Below are 24,715 nucleotides of genomic sequence, written 5' to 3' on the forward strand. Positions count from 1 at the left end.
TACTTATTATATTTCTTTGCTTGCTTCTTTCAAAATTTGTATTTTTATTATTTTAAAAATTTCTTTCTAAATATATGAAAATCCGAAGCTGCAAAGACAGAAACAGTACAGTAGGAACATGGAATGTAAGAAGCATGAACACAGGAGAGCTCAACACAGTGAAAGGTGAAGTGAAACAACTACAAATTGACATCTTAGGCATCAGGAATTGAGATGGGCTCAGATGGGACACTTTCATTCAGAAGATCACATGGTTTATTACTCAGGACATGAAAAACAAAGAAGAAACAGTGTTGCTTTTATAGTTAGGAAGGGTATAGCAAGAACAGTTCTTGGCTACAACACAATCAATGACCGAATAATATCGATTAGACTTCATGGACAACCCTTTAATATGATGATCATTCAAGTTTATACTCCAGCCACCAATGCAGAAGAGGAGGAGGTTGATTACTTCTATGATCAAGTTCAATTTGAAACTGACAGAACACGCAAGCAAGACTGGACGTGCTGCTTGTGACTAGAGTCTGGAATGCCAAAGTTGGAAACATGAAGGAGAAAAATGTAGCTGGATTGTATGGCTTAGGAAACTCAAATGGAGCAGGAGACCAGCTTATCAATTTCTGCCAGTCCAATGATTTCTTCATACCTAACACTGTCTTCAAACAACAAAACGACGCCTCTAGACATGGACATCACCGGATGGAGTATATAGAAATCCAACTGACTATATTATTGCTAAAAGGAAGTGGAGGAGCTCAGTTATAGCATCAAAGACGTGGCCAGGTGCTGACTGTGGAACAGAACACAAACTGCTCATGTGCAAGTTCCAAGTTAAGCTAAAGAAGAAGAAGAAAACCCATGAGTTTCCACAATATGATCTTGAATATATACCCACCATTTTCAAAGAGAACATCAAGAATCACTTTGAAGTCCTGAACCTCACTGATAGAGAACCAGAGGAATTATGGAATGAGCTTAAAGAAGTTGTTAAGGATGAATGTGAAAAGAGACTGCCAAAAGAAAAGAAAGCAAACTGGATCTCAGAACGAACTGTGGAAATTGCCAAAAAGAGAAGAGAAGAGAAAACCAAGAAAGAAAAAAAATCTCAGAAATTTAACAAAGAATTTCAGAGAGCTGTTAGCAATACAGGAAGCAGTATTATAACAACATCTATGAAGAGATTAAAGATGGAAACAGACATGGAAAAACAAGGAAAGTTCTCCAAAAGATCTCTGAACTCAGAAGGAGGTTCCAACCTTGAATTGGTATGCTAAAGGACACCAATGGACAGATAGTAACTAATTCAAAGAAGATCAAAGGAAGATGGAAGGAGTATACTAAAACACCATGCAGCAGAGATGTCAACATCCAAGAAACCTTATTCCTTACTTACAAGAACCTCTAGTACTAGAAGATGAAGTTAGATCAGCACTCTAGTCATTACCAAGTTGGAAGGCTACAGGAACAAATGTAATACCCACTGAAGTATGGCAAGCACCAGAAGAAGAATCAGTCAAGGTTCTAACCAAGCTATGCCAGCAAATCTGGAGAATGACACAGTAATTGGAAGAGATCAATCTAAATTCCAATACCCAAAAAAGGAGACTTAACAGAGTATGCAAACTATCATACAGTATAATTAATTTCACATGCTAGCAAAAAAATGCTTGGGATCCCAACCCAAATTACAGCCCTACATGGAAAAAGAGATGCCAGATGTTCAAGCTGGCTTTAGAAAAGGCCGAGGAACACGAAACATTATTGCTGATGCATGCTGGGTAATTGAGAAGGCCAAAGAAGACAGTGTGTGCTTCATTGATTATAGGAAGGCCTTTGATTGTGTCGATCACGTGAAACTGGAAAGTGCTCAGAAAAATGGGAATCCTAGAACATCTCATTGCCCTCGTGAGAAACTTACATACAGATCAGGAAGCCACAGTACAGACAGAATTTGGCAAAACAGACTGCCTTCAGGTTGGCAAAGGAGTGCAACAAGACTGCATACTCTCCCCTTATTTATTCAACCGATATGCAGAATATATGTTAAGGGAAGCTGGATTGGAGCAGTTTTAAAATTGGAGGAAGAAATATAAATAACGTGCACTATGCTGATGACACTGGCCTGGTAGCTGAAAATGCAAAGGATCTGCAAACCCTAGTAATAAAAGTCAAGGAGCACAGTGAAAAAATGGGATTAAAATTAAATATAAAGAAGACCAAACTATTAACAAGAACAATCAGACTTAGAAGTGACAATGAAGATATTGAAATGGTGGAGAGCTTCTGCCTTTTAGGATCAACCATCAACAGTAAAGGAACAAGCAGTCAAGAAATATGCCACAGACTAATATTTAGTAGAGCAGCCATGAAAGCCTTGGAAAAGATATTCAAATGCTGTGTTGTGTCTATACCTACAAAAATCAGAACTGGACAAGCCATGGTATTCCCTGATACTCTACGGAAGCAAAAGGTGGACTTTGAAGAAGCGGGATAGGAAGAGTATTGATGCTTTTGAACTTTGGTGTTGGAGAAGACTCCTGGGAAAACTGTGGACAGCCAAGAAAACAAACGGATGGATCATTGAACAAATCAACCCGGAGTTCTCCCTCGAGGCACAAATAACCAAGCTCAAATTATCTAACTTCAGACACATTATGCGAAGACCCAGCTCTCTGGAGAAGGCTCTAATGCTGGGAAAGGTGGAAGGAAAGAGGATGACCAGCAGCAAGGTGGATGGACTCAGTTACAGGGGGTGATGGAGGCACCACTGGAAGACCTGAAGGACCAGGTTGGGAACAAATTGTCATGGAGAAAATCTATCTATGTGGTCACTAAGAGTTGACACTAACTTGATGGCACACAAATCAATTTGCTATAAATAAAACCATTACCTATGGGATAGCAATAGGCTTAGCTCTGTAATGCAGTTGTGGGATATTCAGTAATGGAGATTTTCTGTTGTAAAAAACTTGGAAGCCACCAGGAATCATCTGATTTCTCCAGACAGTGCCTACATTGCTGCCTACAGAAGTACCAAAATAATATCCCTTGCTATGAATTCAAGAACTATAAGCAAGATATAAACTGCAATTATCTGGAAACATCCCCCTCCCCAATAAACAGACTGCTCCCCTTTGTGAGAAGGTTCTGGTTATTCTCAAATCCTAACCACACCTACATGGGATAAGCACTGAAAACATTGGAGATATTTTAGAGCAAATACTCCTAGGATAGCCTGGTCAAGAATCTTGCCCATCTTACCTTCTAATGGTGGGGGACACCTAGTTGTTGCAGAACTAGATTTAAAATAATTCCCCACAAGCTGCCTGTCTTACTTGCGCTAGATCTGCAAGTAAACTGACAAGACGCAGAAATTTCTTCTTTTAGTTTCCAGTGAAAAGAAAGCTGGGATTTCAGTGTACAAAAACTCAAAAAAGATATTTCAGACATCAGCAAGCAACAATTTATACAAATAAATACACACAGACTGATAGTAAATCTTGGAAAGTGATGTGGTAATTGCTCTGCTGAGCATTTTACTGACTGCCAGGATTTAATTATCTCACTTTCAGGGCTCTAAGAATGTGCTTCTACTATAGGTGTCAGCAGTGCAAGACTTTCAGAATGACCATGTAGAGACTGGCACAAAGCACTTCCCACAGAAAATTCAGTGCATTAGACTGGCAGCTCACATTTATGCAGGGATTCCTGCAAATGGAGTTTGACTTTTTAACCATCAGTTCTCAAGGGTGGATTCAAAATTGCAGGAAGAACCTGCCCTGGTGCGTGGGTGCTGGTAAAAACTTACCCTTCTTGGTCAGCTGCAGGTGCTCCTGGATGAGGAGGACCTAGAAGGGTTCCAGACTGGGGGATTACTTTCGTTGCCATGATGAATGCTGTGTGGAAGGAATGCACGTGGGGGAGTGTATTCCTGCTCTTGTTCCTCACACTATTGCTCACGGTAACCCCCCAGGCCTCACGGAGGCTTTGTCGTCTTCCACTCCTACCTTGAGGGCAGGTGCCAGAAGGTAATTTTGGGAGAGTATGGCTCCTCTCCACAGGCTGTGGAATACTATAGGGCCCTGTTCTGTGCCCCCCCCCCTTTTATGCTGGGAGAGATCATCTGGAATTCTGGAGCTGGATGTCATTTTTATGGAGATGACCCTCAGATGCATTTATGTCTCTCATCCTAAAGGGTGCTGGCCTCTGTGGGAGTCTCCTGCCTGGACCAGACTCTGCTTTGGATAAGATGAACAAACTGAAGCTAAATCCAGACAAGTCTGAGGAATTACTGGTTGGTGGTAATTTCTGTCGTGTCGGAGACTTCTGGCTCTGGATGTGGGTTGTGCTCCCCTTGAAAAAGCAGGCTCATCGTTTGGGGGTATGCTTGACCCTGTGCTTTCTCTGAGTGCTCAGGTCGGTCTGGTGGTGAGGGACGCCTTCCATTCGTTGTTTAATTTACCCAGATTTGCCCTTCCTGGATACTGGTCTCACCAGCTTCTATTGTCCATGCATGGTTACCTCCCAAACAGATGGTAATACAGTTTATATGGGGATCTCAGTGTAGGAAAAAGTATTTTTGAGAAAGCAGTGCTCCCCAGTAATCACACCAAAAAACGATCTAATCCCAGGAGAGGAAGAAAGAAAACTTCAGTACAAATCTGCACAGGATCCCTGCTACCAAAAAGGACCCCTCTCTACGTGTGAAGCCTTCTTGTCCTCCCAGGAAGCTGTGCTCCCATGGCACGAATAACCCAGGCAAAGAAGAAAGGGGGCAGAGAACGCAGGCTAATGTTGAGCTGGAGTTCCAGCTGCAGAGCTTGTTCCAAGGCTGCTGGAGCTTACGTTACCTGAACTCCTATTCTGGCTGCAAAACCGTAATCAAGATTAATCATCTGAACAATCTTTTTCCCACTGGACAAAAACACTGAAGGAGAAACACGGTGCCTCTCTCTTTTTCACTACTGCTTTTTTTCTGTCTCCTCTTCAAGGAATCTTAGTAAAACTTCCCCAAATACTGAGGAAAATCAAAATACTGAAATACAGGAGCATTTACTGAAATATTATAAAAACATCAAGCACACTGGCTGTTTTACAGCATATTCAAAATATTTAATAAGACAAAAGTAACAAGAATATACTTTAATATAAGTTAGTTGGTTTTTAGAAGGTGGCTAAAGAATTCAAGAATGCTTAAATAGATAATCTAACAAAGAGTTTCCCCGTGTCATTCTTCTCTTGTAGAATAAGAAGCTTGTCCTTAGACTTTTTTCACCCTTTTGAGCACTTGCCTTGATAAAATAATTTTTTGGTGAGAGGATCTTAATATAATGCAAACTTTATCCAAAGTTACAGATCATCATTGCAAGGAAACAAGACAGGAGGTTTTTTCCCTGCTCTACATACTTTTCACTCTCAAGGCATTTGCCTCTTGTTCCTCGCACATCTCCCTTTCACCAACACTCCTTCTCCAACCCTGCCTGCCCCCCTGGAAGCCCAGAGCAAGAATTCCTGGAGAGGGTTCTGCTTAAAGCTCGTCTCACTGTCCCTGGGCTACAGGAAGTTGCCATTTGCTTAGAGGAAAAATAAATGTCTTCTTTTAGGATGCAATAAATCGCGGGGGGGGGAGGGGGGAGGCATCGTAAGGTTCTCGAAGAGGAGACTGAAAGCAGCCTTCTTTGTACCACCCCATCCAGAGAGGGTTCAATGGTGGCGATGAGTCTTGCTTCAAAGTCTCATTTTAAGACAAACAGAAAAACACTGGGAGGAGGGGTGCAGAGTAAGTCCACATGTATTTTCTGCAGTGCAATTTTCCATGGTAGGAATAACAAGGCAAATCCATCAGTATTTGCAGGCATCCTTGAGGAAAACCAGAAACAGAAACTGACCATTTAGAAGGAGAACCCACTAGGCAGCTTATGGTTGTGACCACATTTGTAACATGCTTTTGCTCTGTGAATGACGTGCAAGAGACTTGCAGAGGCACAAGAAAACTTTCTGGCTACATTCTTCAGAGTTCATTTTGACTTGCCTCAGGATACAGTTTGGTTTAATGCCTGTCCAGGGAGCTTTCAATGCTAAATCTTGGAGCTGGATTACATTCTTGACAGCTCATACACCAGCAACATTCAAAAGTGTCCTTTAAGAGTGCCAGGCACACAGAAGAATGCAAAATTGCATCTAGTGGGGAAAAGCAAAGTACATTTACAAACAAAAGGTAACAGACTTTGTTTTCACAAAAGCAATGAATGCGCTTTCCTCAGGAGCAAGTAGACCGCCACTTGGCACATCCAGGAAAGTGGCGGTTGCAGCTGAGGTCTTCTTAATTGCCCCGGCCGAATTCTAGAACTGTGGCTTTCCCAAGTCTTCCCTCGGCTGCTACCAGATACCCTGTGGAACCACTCGGCCTTTGGTGCTGGGGTCCGGAGCTCCTGCTCCGCTCAAGGCAGGGCCGAGCAAGGCACCTGCCTCCACCCACAGTGTCTGGCCAGCTTGACTTAAAGTCACAGGAGAAGCATCCAGAGTTGTTCTTCCATTTCCTTAACGGCATGAATCCCACCTATTAGTTTAAGTCTGAAAAGCGTTGCCTGCCAGGCCCTCTGCAGGATGTGCGCTGCTGATTTAAATAAGCTGTGCAGAGGAAACCCACAGAAGCCACTTTTAATTGAACCCAGGATGCAGCAGCAGCAGCAGCTTTTACCAGCTAACCTACACACTCCGCAGGGGCGAGGCCCTTACTGTAAAACGCTGAACACTTCTTGAAGAGCTTATCCTGTCCTGTGACCCAAACATTCTCTTCATCTGAAACAAGCATATCCAGAGCACCACCCAAAAAAGAAAATTCAAAAAGAAAAAACTTAATTCTTCTGAAGGCGTTTTTCCAAAAGAAAAGGTCAACTGATCTCCATAGGGTAGTCTTCTGAAATTTGGGGATGATCTACATGTTATCCCAGCTTCCACCTGTTAACTGAGGCAGCAGCCTTTATTACGATCAACACTCCGGAAGAGGTGGCCTTAAGACACTGATTCTTTGGCCAAGTAGGCCTGTCGCTCTTGTTTGCTGCGCGTGGCCCAGATTTGACACCGTCTTCAATCAAGTGAACGTGGCAAGGAAAAAGCACCTTTGCACTTCTTTTAGCTGAAGAGATGGAGATATTATATGGCTTTGACAAGGTTATGATGAGCTGCTGCTTCTGCTCTGGGGGGCATTGTGGTGTCACAAAAATAATATTTACTGAACCTTTAGGAATATTTTCTAAAGAAAGGTCTTTGTGATACAATCAGACCACCTTCTTTAGCCTTGTGCTTTCTGCAGCTTATATTCAGTTTAGTCTCTGGCAAGAAAAGGACGAAATCTTTGTAACAATCTTGAGTTTGCCCAATCACACTCTGGTAACTAAACCTCCTCACCCAACCGACCAGAAGGGTCCACCAGAAGAGACCAGCTGGTTTTAGGGTATAGTCTTGAGTTTCTGCTTCTTCCCACTATTTCCGCTCTCAGGTTTCAAAGTATTTGTAAATTGCTGTGACATACAGCATAACGTTCTGCCAGTCCGGGCGCTCTGTTCGTACCATTTCATTAATATCCTACCAAGAAAACAAGGGAAAAAAAGGCAGAAATATAAAAAGATCCTAGCCACATAGAAATAACTTCTTCCCTTCTGACCATAAGGTTGTCTATAATAGAAATAACATTAATAATTAAAAGTGTGCAGGCTCTGCCTCTAATGCTTATAGCTTGCCTGTAAGAGGAGTACATGGTGTGTTTTCCTTTGACTGAGAGTTCGGTTAGACCCTTTTGCAATATGCAGAAGACTTTTACGCACGTCTGGGGCTCTCCGGCTTTCCCCAGCTTGATGACAGCACAGAAAAGAATAGACAAGACGTGCAGCTGGCTTCTTGCGAAGAAGCCAGAGAAGGCTGGAGCTGAAAGGTTTGGGCCACAGCTGCTTCACTTACACCAAAGCTCCCACTGGCGCTCAGGCAGCCTGTGCTACTGATCTGTGGGCAGGCTGTGTGAACTGGCTTGCTCCAGCCTCTCAGCTTCAGCATCCATCTGCAAACTGAGCAGTCGCTTGGGTTGTCCTCTAGCCTTCCCACTGGGTTGCTTTTACATTTTTTCTTTTGAGAGAGCTGTCTTCTCTGAACTCCCAAGTCCGAAATATAACAGCAGATTAGAGATTTGAATGTCATGACAGCAAGGAGCAAGGGATAATAGATGTCTGCAAGTTACAAACCAAGACTTCTCTGCTGTGTCTTACCTTGATTTACAGACACAGAAATGGCAACTGATGACAAGTAGCAGAAGACACTTGCAACCCCTGGACTATTCCTCTCGTTCCTTTCTGTGCCTTTCACGGGACGGCATTTGGCATGCCCCAATTTAGCACTGTTTTCAGGCATAAGACCAGAGTTTTGATACACTGGGTTCATCTTTGCAATAACTCACCAAAGTGGATTTGATGCCAACGCTCTCAGCTGCCTGGAAAGCCAGTGTGAAGTTTCTTCTCTGAAATAGTTAAGTCACAATTACCACACAATGAACAATTAAAATATCAAAACTGGCTCAAAAGTCTTCCCTGTATTAAAAGTCTTAAAAGACTTAAAAGTCTTCACTGTATGCTTTTACAAAACCTTTGTAGCACACTTCCCCTTTCACTATTTATCAACAATTCTCTAATAGAAATAAAATGTATTCTTTCTTCAGAGAAATTCTGTTGAAAATGAGTAACAGGCGTTTTCACCCCTTCCAAAATGGATCTTTGGGAATTTTTTTGAGAACTGAGATCTTCACATTAAAAAGACAGATGCTTGTGGGTGACCTAGTAACTGCAGGAATCAGAGGGACAGAAAGCAGCTGGAAATGGGACTTAGAGATGAAAAAGGCCAGACCTGTGACAAAGGGAGAAGCAGTGAGAAAGGAATACAGGAAAGGGCCCAAGGAGAGAAGCAGTGGAGGGTGGTACAAGGGCTACTTCCCCAACACACCAGATTCTAAATTCTGTCTTTTTCACAGCAGGAATGTGTTTTATTAATAGCCCCTTAGTAGTTGTTCTTAGTCAACAATATTAACCACAGTCACTGAAGGTGACCTCTCAGCTCATGCAGGATTGGGAGCTACACAGTCTGGGGACTCCAGGAAAAGGCCGTTTCCTCCAATACAAATATACATTTACCAAACACACACACGCTTCCCTGCAAAGGCTCCTCTTTCTCTTCACTATTTCAGAGAATCCTCCCCGTGTCCAGGTAGTCCCTTGTTCTTTCTCTGACCTTCCATCGCTAACTAGACATTGTCAGAGGAGAGCCCTGTTAGTCTACAGTGACAGAAAACCAGGAGATAAATGACTTTTTAATACAATTTGTCAGTCAGAAAAGGTGCTACCAGATTAGCAACTCTGAGGCTGAGTTTGAAAAAGCATCGCTGAGGTCAGGAGCATTGCTGCTGCGCAGAACTCCCTACTCCTGCCCCCCCCCCCAATTTGTAGCCTTCACTCTGTGTTTCTCAGAAAGATAAAAAAAAAGTCTGCTTATTCATCCAGCTAACGGCTGCCTGGTATTTTGATATTTTGTTTGCCTACAATAAACTTTTAATTTACTTTTTATATTTACTGTCTTTAAACACTCTTGGATTTACCTAAGATACTTTTATTGTTCTCTTGTAAATCATTCAAACTTCCCGGGAACAAGAAATAAATTAAAAAACAGTAAAAACTCTACGCCCTAGTGTTACCTATGGTTGCTGAGGAAAGCAACTTCTTCCACTACGGTTCAAGTGAAAGCAAAGTTAAGATTGCCCGCAACTTCTCCCAGGGAAGATGGGCCCAGGGCCTTGTGCACTGCAGCCCCTGGGATTTGGCCCCATATCCTGGCCAGTGGACCTTCAGAGGCCCTGGCTTTTGGCTGTCAGCCTGTAATAAGGCCTCCCGCATCTGCGATTTTATCTGGCGTGTATTATCGAGACTTGGCTGGGTCTGTGTCTGTGTGTTCTGGGGTGGGGTCTCAAGTGGTTCAGGTCATCCAGGACCCAACATGGGCCAGTGGTCACACTCCTGGTTTTCTTGTTGGAGCAGTGGCAACATGATCTGGAACTGAGGCAGCTCTTGGTGTCTTCCCTATCATGGTCAGATCACACCCTGGTAATCATAAGATTCTCCAGCGCTGGCCCCTGCCACAGGGAGGTGGGACATATTTGACTGGTCCACTCCTGGCCACTGATGGACCCTGATGGGTTCCAGAGGGAGCTGGGTGTTATTCCTGATGGTCTGCTGCATGGTCTGACTGAAGCCTTGGCCATCGCTGGAATGAGAGAGCAGCTGAGGCCTTGGATCAAATTGTGCCCATGTGACTCCTCCCCTCGAGAAGCTCTCCATGGTTTACGGAAGAGCTGAGGGAGATGAAACAGGAGAAGAGACGTCTAGAGCACCACTGGAGGGCAACGAGGGATGAACTTGATCAAACATGGGTGAGAGTTGCTATTAAGGCTGACCTTGTGATGGTGAGGGTGGTGAAGTGGCAATACTTCGTATTTTGCACCAGTTGCGCCCATTCCTGGACCAAGGGGCCTTACTCATGATTGCTCATGCCCTGGTCACCTCCTGGTTGGACTACTGCATGGGGTTGCCCTTGAAGAGTATCTGGAAACTTCAGCTGGTGCAGAATGCGGCAGTGTGGGCAGTTACGTGTGTTTCTGGTAGCATACACGTTATACCTCTGCTTCATGAGCTGCATTGGTTACCAATCTCTTTCTGGGTCCAATTCAAGGTGCTGTTGTTGACCTTTAAATCCCTTCATGGCATGGGACCGGGTTATTTGAGGGACCACCTCTCCCTGATTTCTTCTGCCCATCCCACTATGTCTGGCAGAGCAGTTATGTTACGAGTTCCATCATCTAGGGAGCTGTGTTTGGCGGGCCCTAGGCAGCAGGCCTTTTCTGCTGTGGTGCCCAGATTGTGGAACCTTCTCCCCCCAGAGATGAGATCGGCCTCATCGCTCCTGAGTTTTCGAAGGTCTCTCAAGACCTGGTTAGGTGAGCAGGCCTGAGGCCCCAGGGGACAGATGAAGTAGTAAGGTGGCTCGATTATTAACATCCCTTCACCTATTATTTTCCTTTTCTGTTTTAGTTGTTTTTATAGTTTTTAAAGTTTTAATAATTACCATATAATGGTTTTATATAATGATTGTTTATATATTTGTTTTATTGGATTGTTGTATACCGCCCAGAGTCATTTTTTGTGAGATGGGTGGCCATATAAATTTGATTAAATAAATAAATGCATACATACATACTTCTCCGCCCTTATTGCATCTGCAGATAGTCAATCAGTGACCTTGTTTAAGATGACACGAGCCCTCCTGGGGAAGGGGGACTTGGAGGTTTACCTACAAGGCTGTACAGAAGATTTGAAGAGCATCTGCTGGACAAAATTGCTCACATTTGTTCCAAGTTGGATGCCAGCTTGGGTACAGGTCCAGGGGAGATGACTATAGTACAGTCTTGCCCAGTTATCTGGGAAGTTTGATCCTGTTGGGCCTGAGGAAGTGGACAGGTCTTTATGACTGTGAGCTCAGCCACCTGCTCCTTTGATCCAAGCCCCTCCTGGCTAATTAAGGCTGCCCAGGGCCTCGTGTGGCTGGATCCTAGAGGTGGTTCTTTCTTGAGAGAGGGGGTTGTTCTGCTGCTACTTAAGAAGGCGTTGGTTTGCCCCCTCCTCAAGAAGCCATCATTGGATCCCACCATACTAGACAATTTTCATCTAGTGTCAAACCTCTCTTTTTTAGAGAAGGTTGTGAAGAAGGTGATTGTGCAGCAGCTTCAGCAGTGCTGGATGAAGTGGATTATCTGGACCCCTTTCAGTTGGGATTCAGGCCTGGGCATGGAATGGAGATGACACTGGTTGTGTGTTTAGATGATCTCTGGCGGGAGAGGGACAAGGGTAGTGCATCTGTCCTTGCTCTTCTTGACCAGGTTTGATACCACTGACCACAGTATCCTTCTAGATCAGCTCTGTGGGCTGAGAGTGGGTGGCACAGTATTGTGCTGGTTCACTTCCTTTCTGCAGAGCTGGTACCATTTGGTGTCAATTGGGAGTGAGAGGTCCTGCTCTTGTCCCTTGTTACGTGGGGTTCTGCAGGGCTCGGTTCTCCCTCCGCTCCCATTTAACATCCACATGAAGCTGCTGGCTGAGAATATCCATTGCCATGGAGTGAGGTATCATCAGTATGCTTATGATACTCAGTTGTATATCTCTGCCCCTGATGAACTATGCGATGCAGTTGATGTCTTGTCCTGGTGCTTGGAGGCTGTGGGGGTCTGTATGGGGAACAACAGGCTTCAACTGAACCCTGGCAAGACTGAGTGGCTCTAGGTCTTTGGGCCTTCTGGTTTTGGGAATTTACTGTGGTAGGTTGCAGGAGAGAGCAAGGTTCTCGGGAAGGAGGGGACACATTCCAGAAAGGGGAGAGAGACAAGAGTCAGCACAGCCCGGAGCAGGAGTGTGGGGAGTGTAAGAAGTTTAGAATAGCCACTCCCTAGAATCTCCCAGGGTATATCCACTAGTTGCAGTAGTACAGATTTAGTCTGGCAAGATTTTGTCTTTATGGTGTAAGCAATAAAAGAAGTGAATTCAGTTGGACTGCTTCCCTGTTGTTCTTGGACTGGGCCTGACATTTACCATCTTTGGTACTTGATGGGGTGGCACTGCACCAGATACACCTGGAGCGCAATCTGGGGGTCCTTCTAGACTCACAACTTCTGCTTAAGGAGCAGGTGGCAGTCGTGGTTAGGAGGGCCTTTGCACAGCTTCACGTTGTGCACCAACTGCACTCTTTCCTGGACCATGAGGCTCTATAGCTCTACTCTACAGTCACGCATGCCCTTGTCACCTCTAGAAAGGATGACTGTAATGCAGTCTACATGGGGCTGCCCTTGAAGAGCATCCAGAACGTTCAGCTGGTGCAGAGTGCAGCTGCGCAGACAGTTATGTATGCCCCTAGGAGGGCGCACGTTATACTTCTGTTCCATGAGCTGCAGTGGCTGCCAGTTTGCTTCTGGGTGCAATTCAAGGTGCTGATTTTGACCTTTAAAGCCCTTCATGGCATGAGACCGCCTCTTCCCGCTCACATCTACCAGTCCCACCAGGTCCAGCAGGAGGGGTATGTTGTGGGTCACATCTCCAAAGAAGCCCCATCTGGCGGGACCCAGGTGGTGTGCCTTTTCTGCTATGGCCCTTGCCCTCTAGGACATCATTCCCCTCGAGGTGAGGTTAGCCCCATCTTTGTTAGCCTTCCAGAAGGCCCTTAAAACATGTTTTTTCCATCAACCTTGGGGATTCCATGGAGCCTGAAAGGTGGCTGTACGAGGTCAAGTGACCATTGTTTTCCTGCAATCTTGGGTTCTATGTTTTTTATTTTATTTAGGTTTGAATGTTTTTGGGTTATTATGTCGTTTTAACTGTTGCTATGTTTGTATGCCACCCAGAGTCACGTTTTTGTGAGATGGGCAGCTATATACGTATGGTAAATAAACAAACAAAAAAACTTGGCCAGGCCTGAAGGAAAGACTAAGCTGCCTGTAGGAGAAATGGTAGCAAAGAACCCCATTTTCTCCACTGTCTGCTGGCAGGAGGAGGGAGTCTGAGCTTTGCCCAGAGATGGGGCTTAGAATCATACCTCCGAGTTTTATCCAGCCACTAATTAGTAAAAACTGTATTTCGCACAAAGTATTTAAATAAATACATTACAGCGTAAGAAAAAGGAAGGGGGAGCCTGTTAGTAGAAAGAACTGCATGCATACAAAAAGGGTGAGAAAGAAGTGAGCTGCCAAGGATGGGATCAGAACGAGGGTTGCTAGCACTAACGGCCCCTGGCAGCTCTCGGGCAAATACTCTACCTTGTCCTGACTGTTCAGCTCCTGGTAGGGAATATGTGCTGGGAGGTAAGTGTGGAGGACAGCACAGAAAGCCAGGCCATCGTTCCAACTGCTGCTGAAGTTTGTGATATCAATGTTCTAAAATGGGGAAAACAGAAGCATGTAAGAGAAAGTTAGTATGGGAGCAAGGTACAGTATTTATATTCCTGGGATTTTTTAAAATTAAGATCCAAGCAAAATTAAATATAAAACTAAACAGTAAGCAAAGAAAAACAGTGGAGTGTAAATATTTACATTGGTGGGGGAGAGAAAAACAAGGATAGACGTTGCATAAAAACAAGAATCTCTCACTGAAACCAGTGGCTGCTTTCTGGGCAATTTGGGTTCATCCATTTTACCACAGCCAAAACTCTCGATCGGCTGCTAACTTCCAAAGAATCACAGATTCAGACCATCAAATCCAATCTGCTGCTCAGAACAGGAATCCAAATTAATGCATCCCTGACAGAGGGCTGTTTGCTTCAAAGCATCCACCATCTCTCTGGATCACTGAGGACGCTATCCAGCTGCTCTTGCCACCTGCTTCCCTGTCGCTTAAATGCAGCATTCCAGGCCTTGCTCTCTGTGGTGATGGAGAATTGGTCTCAACACCATCCCAGATATGAGAGGAGTGCTAGCAGCTATCTTTTTCTCAAGTGCCTTCCATTTCTCTTCGCAGTGGTTAGTTTCTAGTGCCCCAAGCATCCTTCTGCCCTCCTCTGACCCTGTTTCAGTTTCTCTCCATATTTCACATCCATGTAGCCTCAGGGTTTGATCAAGCAAATTTTTATTTTTTCACAGAGGTAGAGTTTAAAGTTATGGAAGAAGAGCATAGTTCAGCCAGATAGTATTTACATGAACCACTCAAGGGGAAGGTTCTACACCGCTTGCTTTGCCACAGAAAAACCCCTAACATTGGCTTCTTCTCTACCGGGGCCGCACTGCTCACAGGCAGTCTCTGGTCAGATTACAGCCCCAGAGGAGGAGCAGGGAAAAGACCTCTTCCACCCCTCCGGTCACTATAAGATCTGCCGCTTGTTTGTGAGGACTCTGAAGCTGATGCAGCTACACAATGGGAATCTCAAAGACAATTGAATATGATTTTTTTAGAAGGATATGAGATTTTACAAATAGAGGGTCTGGAATAAGAAAGCAGGGTGTGGACAGTGTTCGCGCTTGATTTCTTTTGAAATATTTTTCTCATGGATGTGTGTGAAAATGCTTCTCTCTCAAACACATCAAATGGGAAACTGTGCCCTAGTCAGTAACCTTTGGCAGCCTTGGGATTTATTTACATTCTTGATACCCATGTATTTGGGAGGGTGTACATTTCACATGATTTTTGGTTTTATATGAGATCATTTCAACCATTTAAGGTCACTGGCAAATGTTGAACTGTGCTTAATGGTAATTCTAAGCAAGCAAAAGTAGATGAAGATTTCTGAAAAGGAGCTTGTAATAACATTACAGGTTCATGGAAGAAATGCTGACTGATGGTAACCTTGCCACAGTCCATGGCACTGTTTACTCAATTTGCTAAGTCACCAATGACTAAATGCCTAGGTCTTATCTCTCTCTGAATGATGCTCAAACATGAGGGCATGAGGTATCTAACATTTTGCTGAGAGACCACTTAGAAATCATCTACACATGTTGCTAAGTTTTTTTCTCAATTAAATACATTTGTCAGCACAGAAATGTCAGCATATGTAACTATTGCCAACTAATACTCAGTAAGCAACTGTATTTCTCTATATGCAGGACTAATCCCACTATTACAAATGAACATCAGGCTGGTTTATGCATTTGCTAGCCAGATGATCCTTTCCCTACAGCATTATTTTGTTTGTTCCTATGCTTTTTATTTTGAATGGAAATGTATCTCAGAATATCAGAAAACTACAGCTACATTTGATAGCTAGGGAAAGAGACACTGGTGGATTAACCACACTTTAATGGAAGCTACAGACTGATTAGAGGGTTGGGAAAACGTCACAATATAAATGAGAAAAACAAATCCTCCAGAAATAAATGAACAATTTGCTGAATTATCATTGGACCATCTACAAATACACGTGTAAAAAGCAATAGAAAAAACAAAAAACCTAACAAACAAAATAAATACTTCTTTTATTAAAAAGATACAATTTCACCCAGGATGTCAAAGGCTACTTAGGAAAAAAACCCACTTCTGGATATGATTTGGTGAATATTGCTCCCACAGTGCATACATCTGCTAGGTTATCTCTGAGCAAAGCTTTTTTCGTTCTTGGCCCCAGGTTTTATGGCCATCTTTCCCCAAAGAGAGCCCTCCAGGACCCAGCAGTTAAAAGTAAAGCCATAAAGTTGCTTATGTTTTTCCTTCATGATTCAGGCAAACTTCTCTTTCTCAAGGCGACATAATGAAAACAAGACATAGGTGCTGTACTGATGTTTACCAAGGATGCTACAAAAAGAAAGGAAGAAGGTGAACAGTTCTGACCCGGCCAGGTGAACTGATGGGCTTTTATGGCTAAGCTTGTGGGGGTCTCGTTTTCTCTCCTCGGGGGCATTTTCACTGGGATGACCAGCTAGTTTCTAAGTGTGTGCACCAGAGATAGTCTAATCCAGCCCAACCTTTATTTCAGTCACAGACCAGGATAAAATAACCTTAGCACTCTAAGATTTACAACCATTCCAATAGGAACAGCACTGCCTAGGAGCTATGGAAAACTAAAGAAATATTAGAATTGCTAGCTCAAAGCTATAAAATCATGGCCCCACTATAAAGTGTAGATAAAAATTAAAATGAATATTAATACTATGTAAACCATAATTTGAGTGCAGTTTAGAACAGGGTGGTACAAATGTTGGCATGAGAAGCAGTTCAAATTACAAGGCTGAATAACTAAAGATAATCTACAGTAATATGTCTACTGGAGGTAGAAATGGTCTTTGACATAACAGGTCTTCCCACCACACAAAACACAGCAACCTTACTGTTACAATCTGGAGGTGGCAGGAAAGAGTAAAACGGACCTGCTTAACCTGCCTCTCATAGGCTGAGGCCTCTGTAGGATGAACAGTGCAGAGGGATGTGCTCAGCCAGCTCACCTTGTCACAGCTGCAGGGACAGATGTTCTGAGTATGGGGCTGTCCTACCAGAACAGCGGAAGGGAGAACATTACAATGTGTTCTGCTGGACAAGGTTGGGGGCCTTTGGCCACATAAGGTCAGTCAGTGACAGGAAGATGGGGAATCCTGTTTGGGTCTTCCTGGCACTCTTTTTGCTATTGAAAAAGATTTTGCTTGCCTATAGCCCAGGGAAGAAAACAGGAGGAAGTGAGCCCTGACGATGCTAATTTTGCCACCAGTGATGGATTGTTTCACACAGGCTGAAGTCATTGATTTTCCAAGGTCTGAGAAGCTCGGCCTCCTTTAACCAAGAGATGAATGTGGGCATCTGTGCTCTGGCACCAGCTCTTGAGTGCAGGTCAGCGTTCGTAACCCAGCAGGGAACCTGGAAACCTGCTTTTAGAAATATGTCCTGGACCAGCTCTAAAATGATTAGGTTAGGAAAAGGCCAGAGAACCGAGGCCACAGTTCTTGCTTCTACTGATTGCACAAATTTGAGGAGGGGGGCTGCATTCATCTGAGCAGTGCAGGTGGCATGAGCTTTCCCCCTGCCCAAGGTATGAAACCTCACCCCTCAGTCAGGAGCAATCGATTTGACCTACTGTGACTGGATCTGCCTTACAGAGGAAGGGGTGCCATCAAAGCTTGCAAACAAAAGGCATCCACTTTCTCAACCAGAGCCCTTTCCTGTTCAACCCTAGCCTGAACAGGCCATGTCTCCAGTCCAAGAATGGCTTCAGCATGATCTGGGTTAAGCTCAGTTTGCTTACCCACCCCTAAATGCTGAGTGTCCTGGACCGCAGTTTGACAGTTCCACAGCTTGCCTGCCATCAGGCAGAAAGACCTCTTAGACTGCACTTCCCAACCGAGCCCTTGCTCCTGGGACTTCCTGGGGGGCCTCCCATCCAACCCCACTTGTTGAGCTTTAGGAGATCAGCAAATGTAAGCTTTTATCTACTGATGCAACGGAGGCAGCAAAAATGAACTCCTTTTCCACAAAATGCCTCCAAGTGGTGCCTTCTGAATCTCCCCCCACTCTTTTCCTAGCCACAGATCTCAGGAGACTCCTACAGTTCAAGTTTAACGGATCATAATCTTCTTTATGGAGCATGTTATGAGTAGTTTGGAATTTATTGTACTGTTTCCACTTGACGTCATTAAGGAAAGCAAAAGTGTAAAAACAAACAACTGCAACTATCCTTTGTCATTAATTTCTTAGCCCTTTGCCAATGAGGTTCACGTTCTTTCCCAATCAGAGATTTTCTTTAGCTAACTGGTGTCAGATCTGCTAGGAACACAATTTTAGATGATTTGATAAGTGGCACTGAGATTACAAAAAGAAATGGACACCTCAGTGCCAAAGGGTCAGTCTCTGAACAAACACAACAACGTCCAGTGAATCCTGTAGTCTGAGCCTTACTTCCTACTCCAAGACCTGACTCAGTGCCGAAAATCCACACCCAGAGCACTGGGTTATAAATTCTCTTAGTCGTGCGAGTGGCAGACAAGCTGGACCTTCTTTGAATATATTTTCTTTATTTATTTACAGTCCCAAACCAATAAAACAGAGGCACAAGATTTAAAACATAGGAAAAATCAAATCTGAAACAGTTGAGAAGAGGGTATCAACTCATCTCTGCAAGCCATAGCTATTGCTAGAAACTTGGCAACCTTTACAGTGGTTGTTCACATAGGTCTTGCGGGAGGAAGACGAATCTCTTGATCAGAAAGACAACTAAAATGTCTATCCACTGGGTTTATGAATGTCAGATTCCATGGGTGGCACAATGGGCAGCATAACAATACATGGGTACTTATTCAACCTCTGTATCTGTGCAGACACACCTAGGGTTCCTGAACAGGAGACTAGTATATTTGCCTAGAGTCTCCACAATAGGTGGTGGGCCAATTTGAGCCAAGGTAAAAAAATATCCTGTGTGGAACAGGCAAGGCATTATAAAGGACAATGGAGAGTCTTCAAGACAACTATAATAAGGGTGGGTGATTTTGGCCCTATGTATATATTTGAGATGTATGTCTACATCTCAAATTGTGTAAATCTGGCTAAGAGGGATGATACTGCCTGGAATGAGAAGTCACATTATGCCAGATCAGAGTCAGTTTGCCTCCTCAAGGATGAAGAAAACCTTTCCAGTAGGGCAAGATGAACCAAGGACTCGCTCTCAAAAATGTGTTTCAGCCAAAGTCTGAGATGGCAAACTCTCAGGAGGCTCCATGAGAGATGCAGCCAAGCTCTAATCGAGTAAGGCATTTGAAGTTGAGCAAGTATAGCTTTCAGAAACTTGTTTTAATCCTTGTATGCCACCCAGAGTCACTGTCATGAGATGGGCAGCTACATAAATAATGTAAATAAATAAAGAAGCTGGTCTCATTTAACTCTTCTGAGGATTCAGATGAGGGTGGCTAGAACGCTATTACAATTGCCTCCAATCTGCACTGTAGCATTTTGATGAAACAAAAATCAACCTGGGAAGGTGATGATCAATGGATGTTGCAGCTAGTTTCCTCCAGAGCCCCTCTGAGGAACTGAATCAAAGGCTTCCTTAAATCAATAAAGGCAACCTAAAGGGTGCATTTAAAATATTCTGATCTAATGGCAGAATATCCTAATCCAAACCCAGTGTGTTTGGAGGCCAAGGTATTCTCTGAATACATCCAAAGTAAATATTTATGGAATAGAAGAAGTTTACCTATTGAAAATAAACTAATTGGGTGGTAGTTAGGAGGATTTTGTCTTTATTGTATATTGAGAAAGTGATAGAATTCAGTCACTGTTTTGAGTAGTGATAAAGAATTATTAATAAACTGGGGCTAGTGCAGAGGTCTACCAATCAGGATTTATTTTTAATAGTTCAGCAAAACTGCACTGTTACTTGGAGTTTGGATATCAGTGTATATAGGAAAACTCAGTTCATTTGTGAAAAGGAGGAAGTGTTGACCAACAACTGCATTAGACTGAGATTTCTCCCCAGAAACCATGAAACACGTTGGCCAAAATGGCAATGGCTTAGAAAATACCAAACAACAAAGGCAACTGAATGACAAAGCGATCAGTGCCTGTAGGTTGGCTATGGAATGAGTTTGAAGCATTTAAGAATGTGGCACAAATGTTTTGATGGGCCTGGAGAAGCCAGAAGAATAGTTCCTATTAATTACAGTAGTGTTTATGTAGAACAACTTCCCTATTCTATTTTAACAGAATCTGAAAAGGGTGTTTCATTATTACTATTCAAATTTCACTGACTTTTAAGCTGATGTGATGTGATGTGATCTTCAGGGTTGTTTGATAAAAATAAAAGATAAATGTTTTAAAACATTTTCTAATACATCAGACCTCATAACCAGCACGCACACAATCATGGGGACAATATATTTTAATTAACTCCACTCCACCTTTGTACTGCAAAACATTTTATACTGTATTGTATTGTAGACTGGCTCTGGTTGTTCTTAGAAATGATATTACTTTTATTCTTATTCTTTACTGTGGACATTCTGTTGTGTATTGATTACAGGTAGTCCTCAGCTTATAACAGCAATTGGGACCAAAATTGCTGTTGCTAAGCAATGCAGTTGTAAAGTGCGATGTCGTGTGATGGCACTATGTAGGAATGGCAGTTCCCGCAGTCCCCGTTGCCGTTGTTAAGCGAGGACTATGCAGGTCATTAAACGAGGACCTCATGTGACCACGACTTCCAACCTCCCCACTGACTTTGCTTGCAGGAAGCTGGCAGGGAATACTGGAAATTGCAATCATGTGACCACAGACTGCTGTGACAACGTAACCATGAGCTGGGCGCCTGGATTTGATCCTGTGACTGTGGGAATGCTACAATGGCTGGAACTCTGAGGAGTGGCCATAAGTACCACTCGTTCAGCGCCATTATAATTTTGAACAGTTGCTGAAGGAATGGTCATAAGCTGGGGACTACCTGTGTGTTGTGTATTGCTATGAGTCTTCCAGACTGGCAGTGTAGAAATTTGATAAATGCATTTATCAGCAGTTACATTTCCTGAACAAACCTTCGAGCCCTCCATCTGAACTACAAAACATATAAAATTAATCTGTTTGGCACAGAATACATGACATGTTTATAGCTTTAATATCAAAATTTGAAAATCCAAGTAACACATAAAAATAATGAGCACAAGCCCTACTGAAATATAATTTGGGAGTTTAAAATTAAATAATCATTCTATTTCTTCAGAAGAATAAACCTATTTAGAGCAGAACAAGTTTAGACTGTTCATGGCTAAGCCTTCAGCCTAACACACTAACTATACATGGAGTGTGAGTATCAAAAACACACACACACACCCCAATTCATTCCACAACTGTAGCGTGGAAGAGCCAAGAAAAGCTGGTCAATTGAAAGAAGGATCTGGGACCAAAATTAGGATTCCCTCCCTCCTCTCTGCTGACCGGAGATAACAGGGTGTGATTCTGCTTAAAGCAGCAAACAGAACCATTGCCCATCTACAAAGACCTGATATTCAGAAATAGCATCATTTGATAACTGCAGATATAGATGGAAGAGCTTAAGAACTGGGTGCTTAGCTTCAGCATTTCCAAGTTTTTGACACCATTAATTAAAATGATCAGCCTTAATTATTTGCAGGCTCTGTTTCTGAATAAGCCTAAGACTGCCGTGTAGTTCTTTTGTGTGGGGAATAAACTTCCACAATCCAAAAGAACAGCAAGAATTATCCCATGCATTAGGTGCCTTTTGTCCAAATACAACTGCGCTCTCCTCCTGAGGCGATCCATTCTATGCTCCTTCTCTACCGGGAAAGGCCAATGTGTGAAGAGAAAACAACCCATTTTTAGCCTCTTGGAACAGGAGTGTCAGCTACTCTGTGAGAAAAGATATTTACATTGTGCAAAGTAACCAGAGTAGCTATTAATAATTGTTCAGCTGGGACTCGCAGGATCTGTTCCTGCAGGCACAGGACATACCGGTTCCCCCACGATCGAGGCAGCGAAGTGTGGCACAGCCTAGCCTACGCCCCGTCTTTCCACCAGACGCTCCAAGCAGAGGACAAGCCACGGTTACCTCATAGCCTTCTGTTTTCTTCTGACACCACTTCAGTAAAGCATTTCTCTTGGAACCTCCGTACTCTCTTGCCAGAGCAGACAAAGGGTCTTTCCTTTCCTCTCTGGAAAGGAAGGAACAGATTTCTTTCAATTAAAGCATCCCCAAACATTCAGACATACCATCTGCGTGCTGTGCCACGGCACGAGAAGGCCACCCAGGGCCAAGGGCCACTTCTCCCACCCCAGGAAGGCCCTTGCCCAGGGAGGCTGCTGCAAAACTGGGTGGGCTGCTCAGACTCTGAGATGGACTGGGGGGAATGGGGGCACCATGGGTATTTCTCTTTACGATCACAGAATCACAGTCAGAAGCATTTTATACATATAAATAACGTGTAAGCATAAAGTGACACTGAACTTTAATTCAAATTTAGAAAATAAACTGATAACATCTCACTGCAACTCATGGCTGGTTAGGAATGTCACCTTGACTGGTTGGAGCGTTAACTGCTAAGAGATACCTTCTTCCAAGGCAATGCACCTTTGAAAAGAATAGCCCACCTCTTCAAAGAACACACAATAACCTTAAAACATGAACTCTCACACACTTTTTTCTGCCCAGGGAGCAGGGAACCAGGCATGGGGTGATGTAGCATGATTTCTTTTTGGAGGGGCAGCAGCAACGGGGCACCTAATTCTCCCCTAAGATCCTGATCCAGATACACTGAGCTTCAAGTCCTATGAGGCCCAGCCAGCAAAGTCAGTGAGCAGCCACTTGTATGTGCTGAAAGGTGGGGGAGGGTGATAAAGTTTAGGACAGAAATCCAACAAAAAGACCAAATTTCATAGGACTTGTTTTTCTCAAACAGCTGAGGCCTTTTTCCCTAAAAACAAAACAAAACAAAACAAAACCAAAACAAAACAAAACAAAACAAAACAAAACAAAACAAAACAAAACAAAACAAAACAAAAAAAAGTTGGGACGATTACAGCTGCTTTCAGGACCAGCAACATAAAGACCTCTGCCAACACAGTGACCAAATCAAGGAGGACGTTCTCCTGTGCGAATTGCCTTCAAATGAATAGGAGAAGCAGGTTGCTGCTTACTGCCCATATCCACTCATTTCAAACCTGGAAAGGGTAACTCCCTCAAATCAAGTCCCAGTGATTCAGGCTGCTTTCTTTTAAAGTTATTTAATTTATGTAAGGCATTTATATGGCCACACAACTCAAACACTGTGGCTGTAGGTAGTTTAGAATAAACCAAAAGACAAGAAAACAAACAGTTCCAATTAAAACCCAATACAAAACCCTCAAAAGGCGATCAGGGACTTACCATTACTGCCCTCCTCCAGATGGGGCTCCAATCATCCTAGCCCCAGAGGAAAAACCAGGTTTTTAATGCCTTTCTAAGGTCAACTGGGTTGGGGCCAACAGTGTATCGGGGGGGGGGGATTGTTCCAGAGGGCAGGGGCTATAACCAAAAGGCACACCTCCTGAGTCCCATCACATAGTGCTGTTTCAAGGAAAGGGACCCAAAGTGCACCCATTTGGAGGGTGTGGGATGGGCCAATACCACACCATACAACATGGCAGTTTTGTTGTTGCCTTCTTCCAGCATACTTTTAAAATTCTCAATCTAGCCTATAGCCTTGACATTTCCCATACAACTACCAACCATGTTAGAATCTGCTTACGTTTCCTGGGATCAGCTAAGGATGCTGCACCTACTACAGCTATTTCTGGAGAACAGTTAGTGTTCAGGTAACAGTTTTCTATTGCTCAGTTTTGGAAATGGCAGGTAACTGCAAGAAGTGTGTTCCAGCCTTCTTGCAAAACTGGATTTTTCGTATTTAACTAGGGGTGAGCAAAACTTTGTGTGCAGCCATTTTCAGGAAGCCTGTCTCCAGACCAAAATCTATGTGTTTTGCCTTGGGCACAGCCCTGAACCACAGGATGGACTCAGAACACAGAGGTTTCAGGGTGGAAGGACTGGAAAAGGGCAAGGAATGCCTGGGCTGAACCTCTGAATAACAATGCATTGCCTCTGAACTCTAAACATTTTCCATTTGGTGTGCACCCTTCTATAAAGGCATGCAAAATCCCACCTGCAACTGAAAGCAGAAAAATCAACAGCCACAGTTGCCTCCCTCCTATTTGTAGGGACTAGCCTTCTCTATTTATAACAGTAATCACAAATCAACTGCTGATCCACAAAGAATGCAATCTTTTAAATAAGTCTTACCAGGATCATATGTAGGAACTGTTAACATCCTTCAAAACCAAGATTTGCAAGTTTTCATAGAAGCTATGTACTGAGAATCTTGTCTGACAAACCAAAAGTCTAAACAATGATTTCAGAGAAAGCCTCTGTAGGGCCTCTTTCATAATTCTGTATTTCTCTCAGTATCAAAACACCACATCATTCTCTCGTTTGATCATTTTTTTTCCTGCTTTGAAGCAAATGCTATCTATTTAGCAGTCACCAGCCTGCTAAAATGTGATTAAGAAATGGCATGTGTTATGTTTTATGGAGTGTTGTTCCACCACTCCACTTACCCACCAACCTCAAATCCATTTTCCATTCCCATTTTGCACCCATTTTCAGTGTGTGTATATTCCTAAAGATCTTCAGG

At 43.4% G+C, this 24,715-nt stretch overlaps 1 protein-coding gene across 2 annotated transcripts in view; it reads right to left on the reverse strand.

Annotated features, from left to right (window-relative positions):
• Nucleotides 1-4,517: 4,517 nt before the first annotated feature.
• The window catches only part of SPECC1L (sperm antigen with calponin homology and coiled-coil domains 1 like), a 71,012-nt gene continuing 50,814 nt past the window's right edge, over nucleotides 4,518-24,715 (reverse strand). Inside the window, exons 13-16 of one of the 2 annotated variants that reach the window (XM_088143751.1) lie at nucleotides 22,102-22,204; nucleotides 13,895-14,011; nucleotides 8,453-8,512; nucleotides 4,518-7,590 (exon numbers count right to left, since the gene is read on the reverse strand). In XM_088143751.1, the coding sequence (XP_087999877.1) occupies nucleotides 7,501-7,590; nucleotides 8,453-8,512; nucleotides 13,895-14,011; nucleotides 22,102-22,204 (370 nt within the window). In that variant the 3' untranslated portion in view covers nucleotides 4,518-7,500. The remainder of the gene's footprint in view (nucleotides 7,591-8,452; nucleotides 8,513-13,894; nucleotides 14,012-22,101; nucleotides 22,205-24,715) is intronic. The other variant, XM_025171286.2, reaches the window with a different exon arrangement.

The sequence above is a fragment of the Python bivittatus genome, unplaced genomic scaffold, assembly GCF_059951505.1.
Source record: "Python bivittatus isolate LINGU-HERP-01145 unplaced genomic scaffold, Pbiv_v1 ctg000390_np1212, whole genome shotgun sequence".
Lineage (NCBI taxonomy): Eukaryota > Metazoa > Chordata > Lepidosauria > Squamata > Pythonidae > Python > Python bivittatus.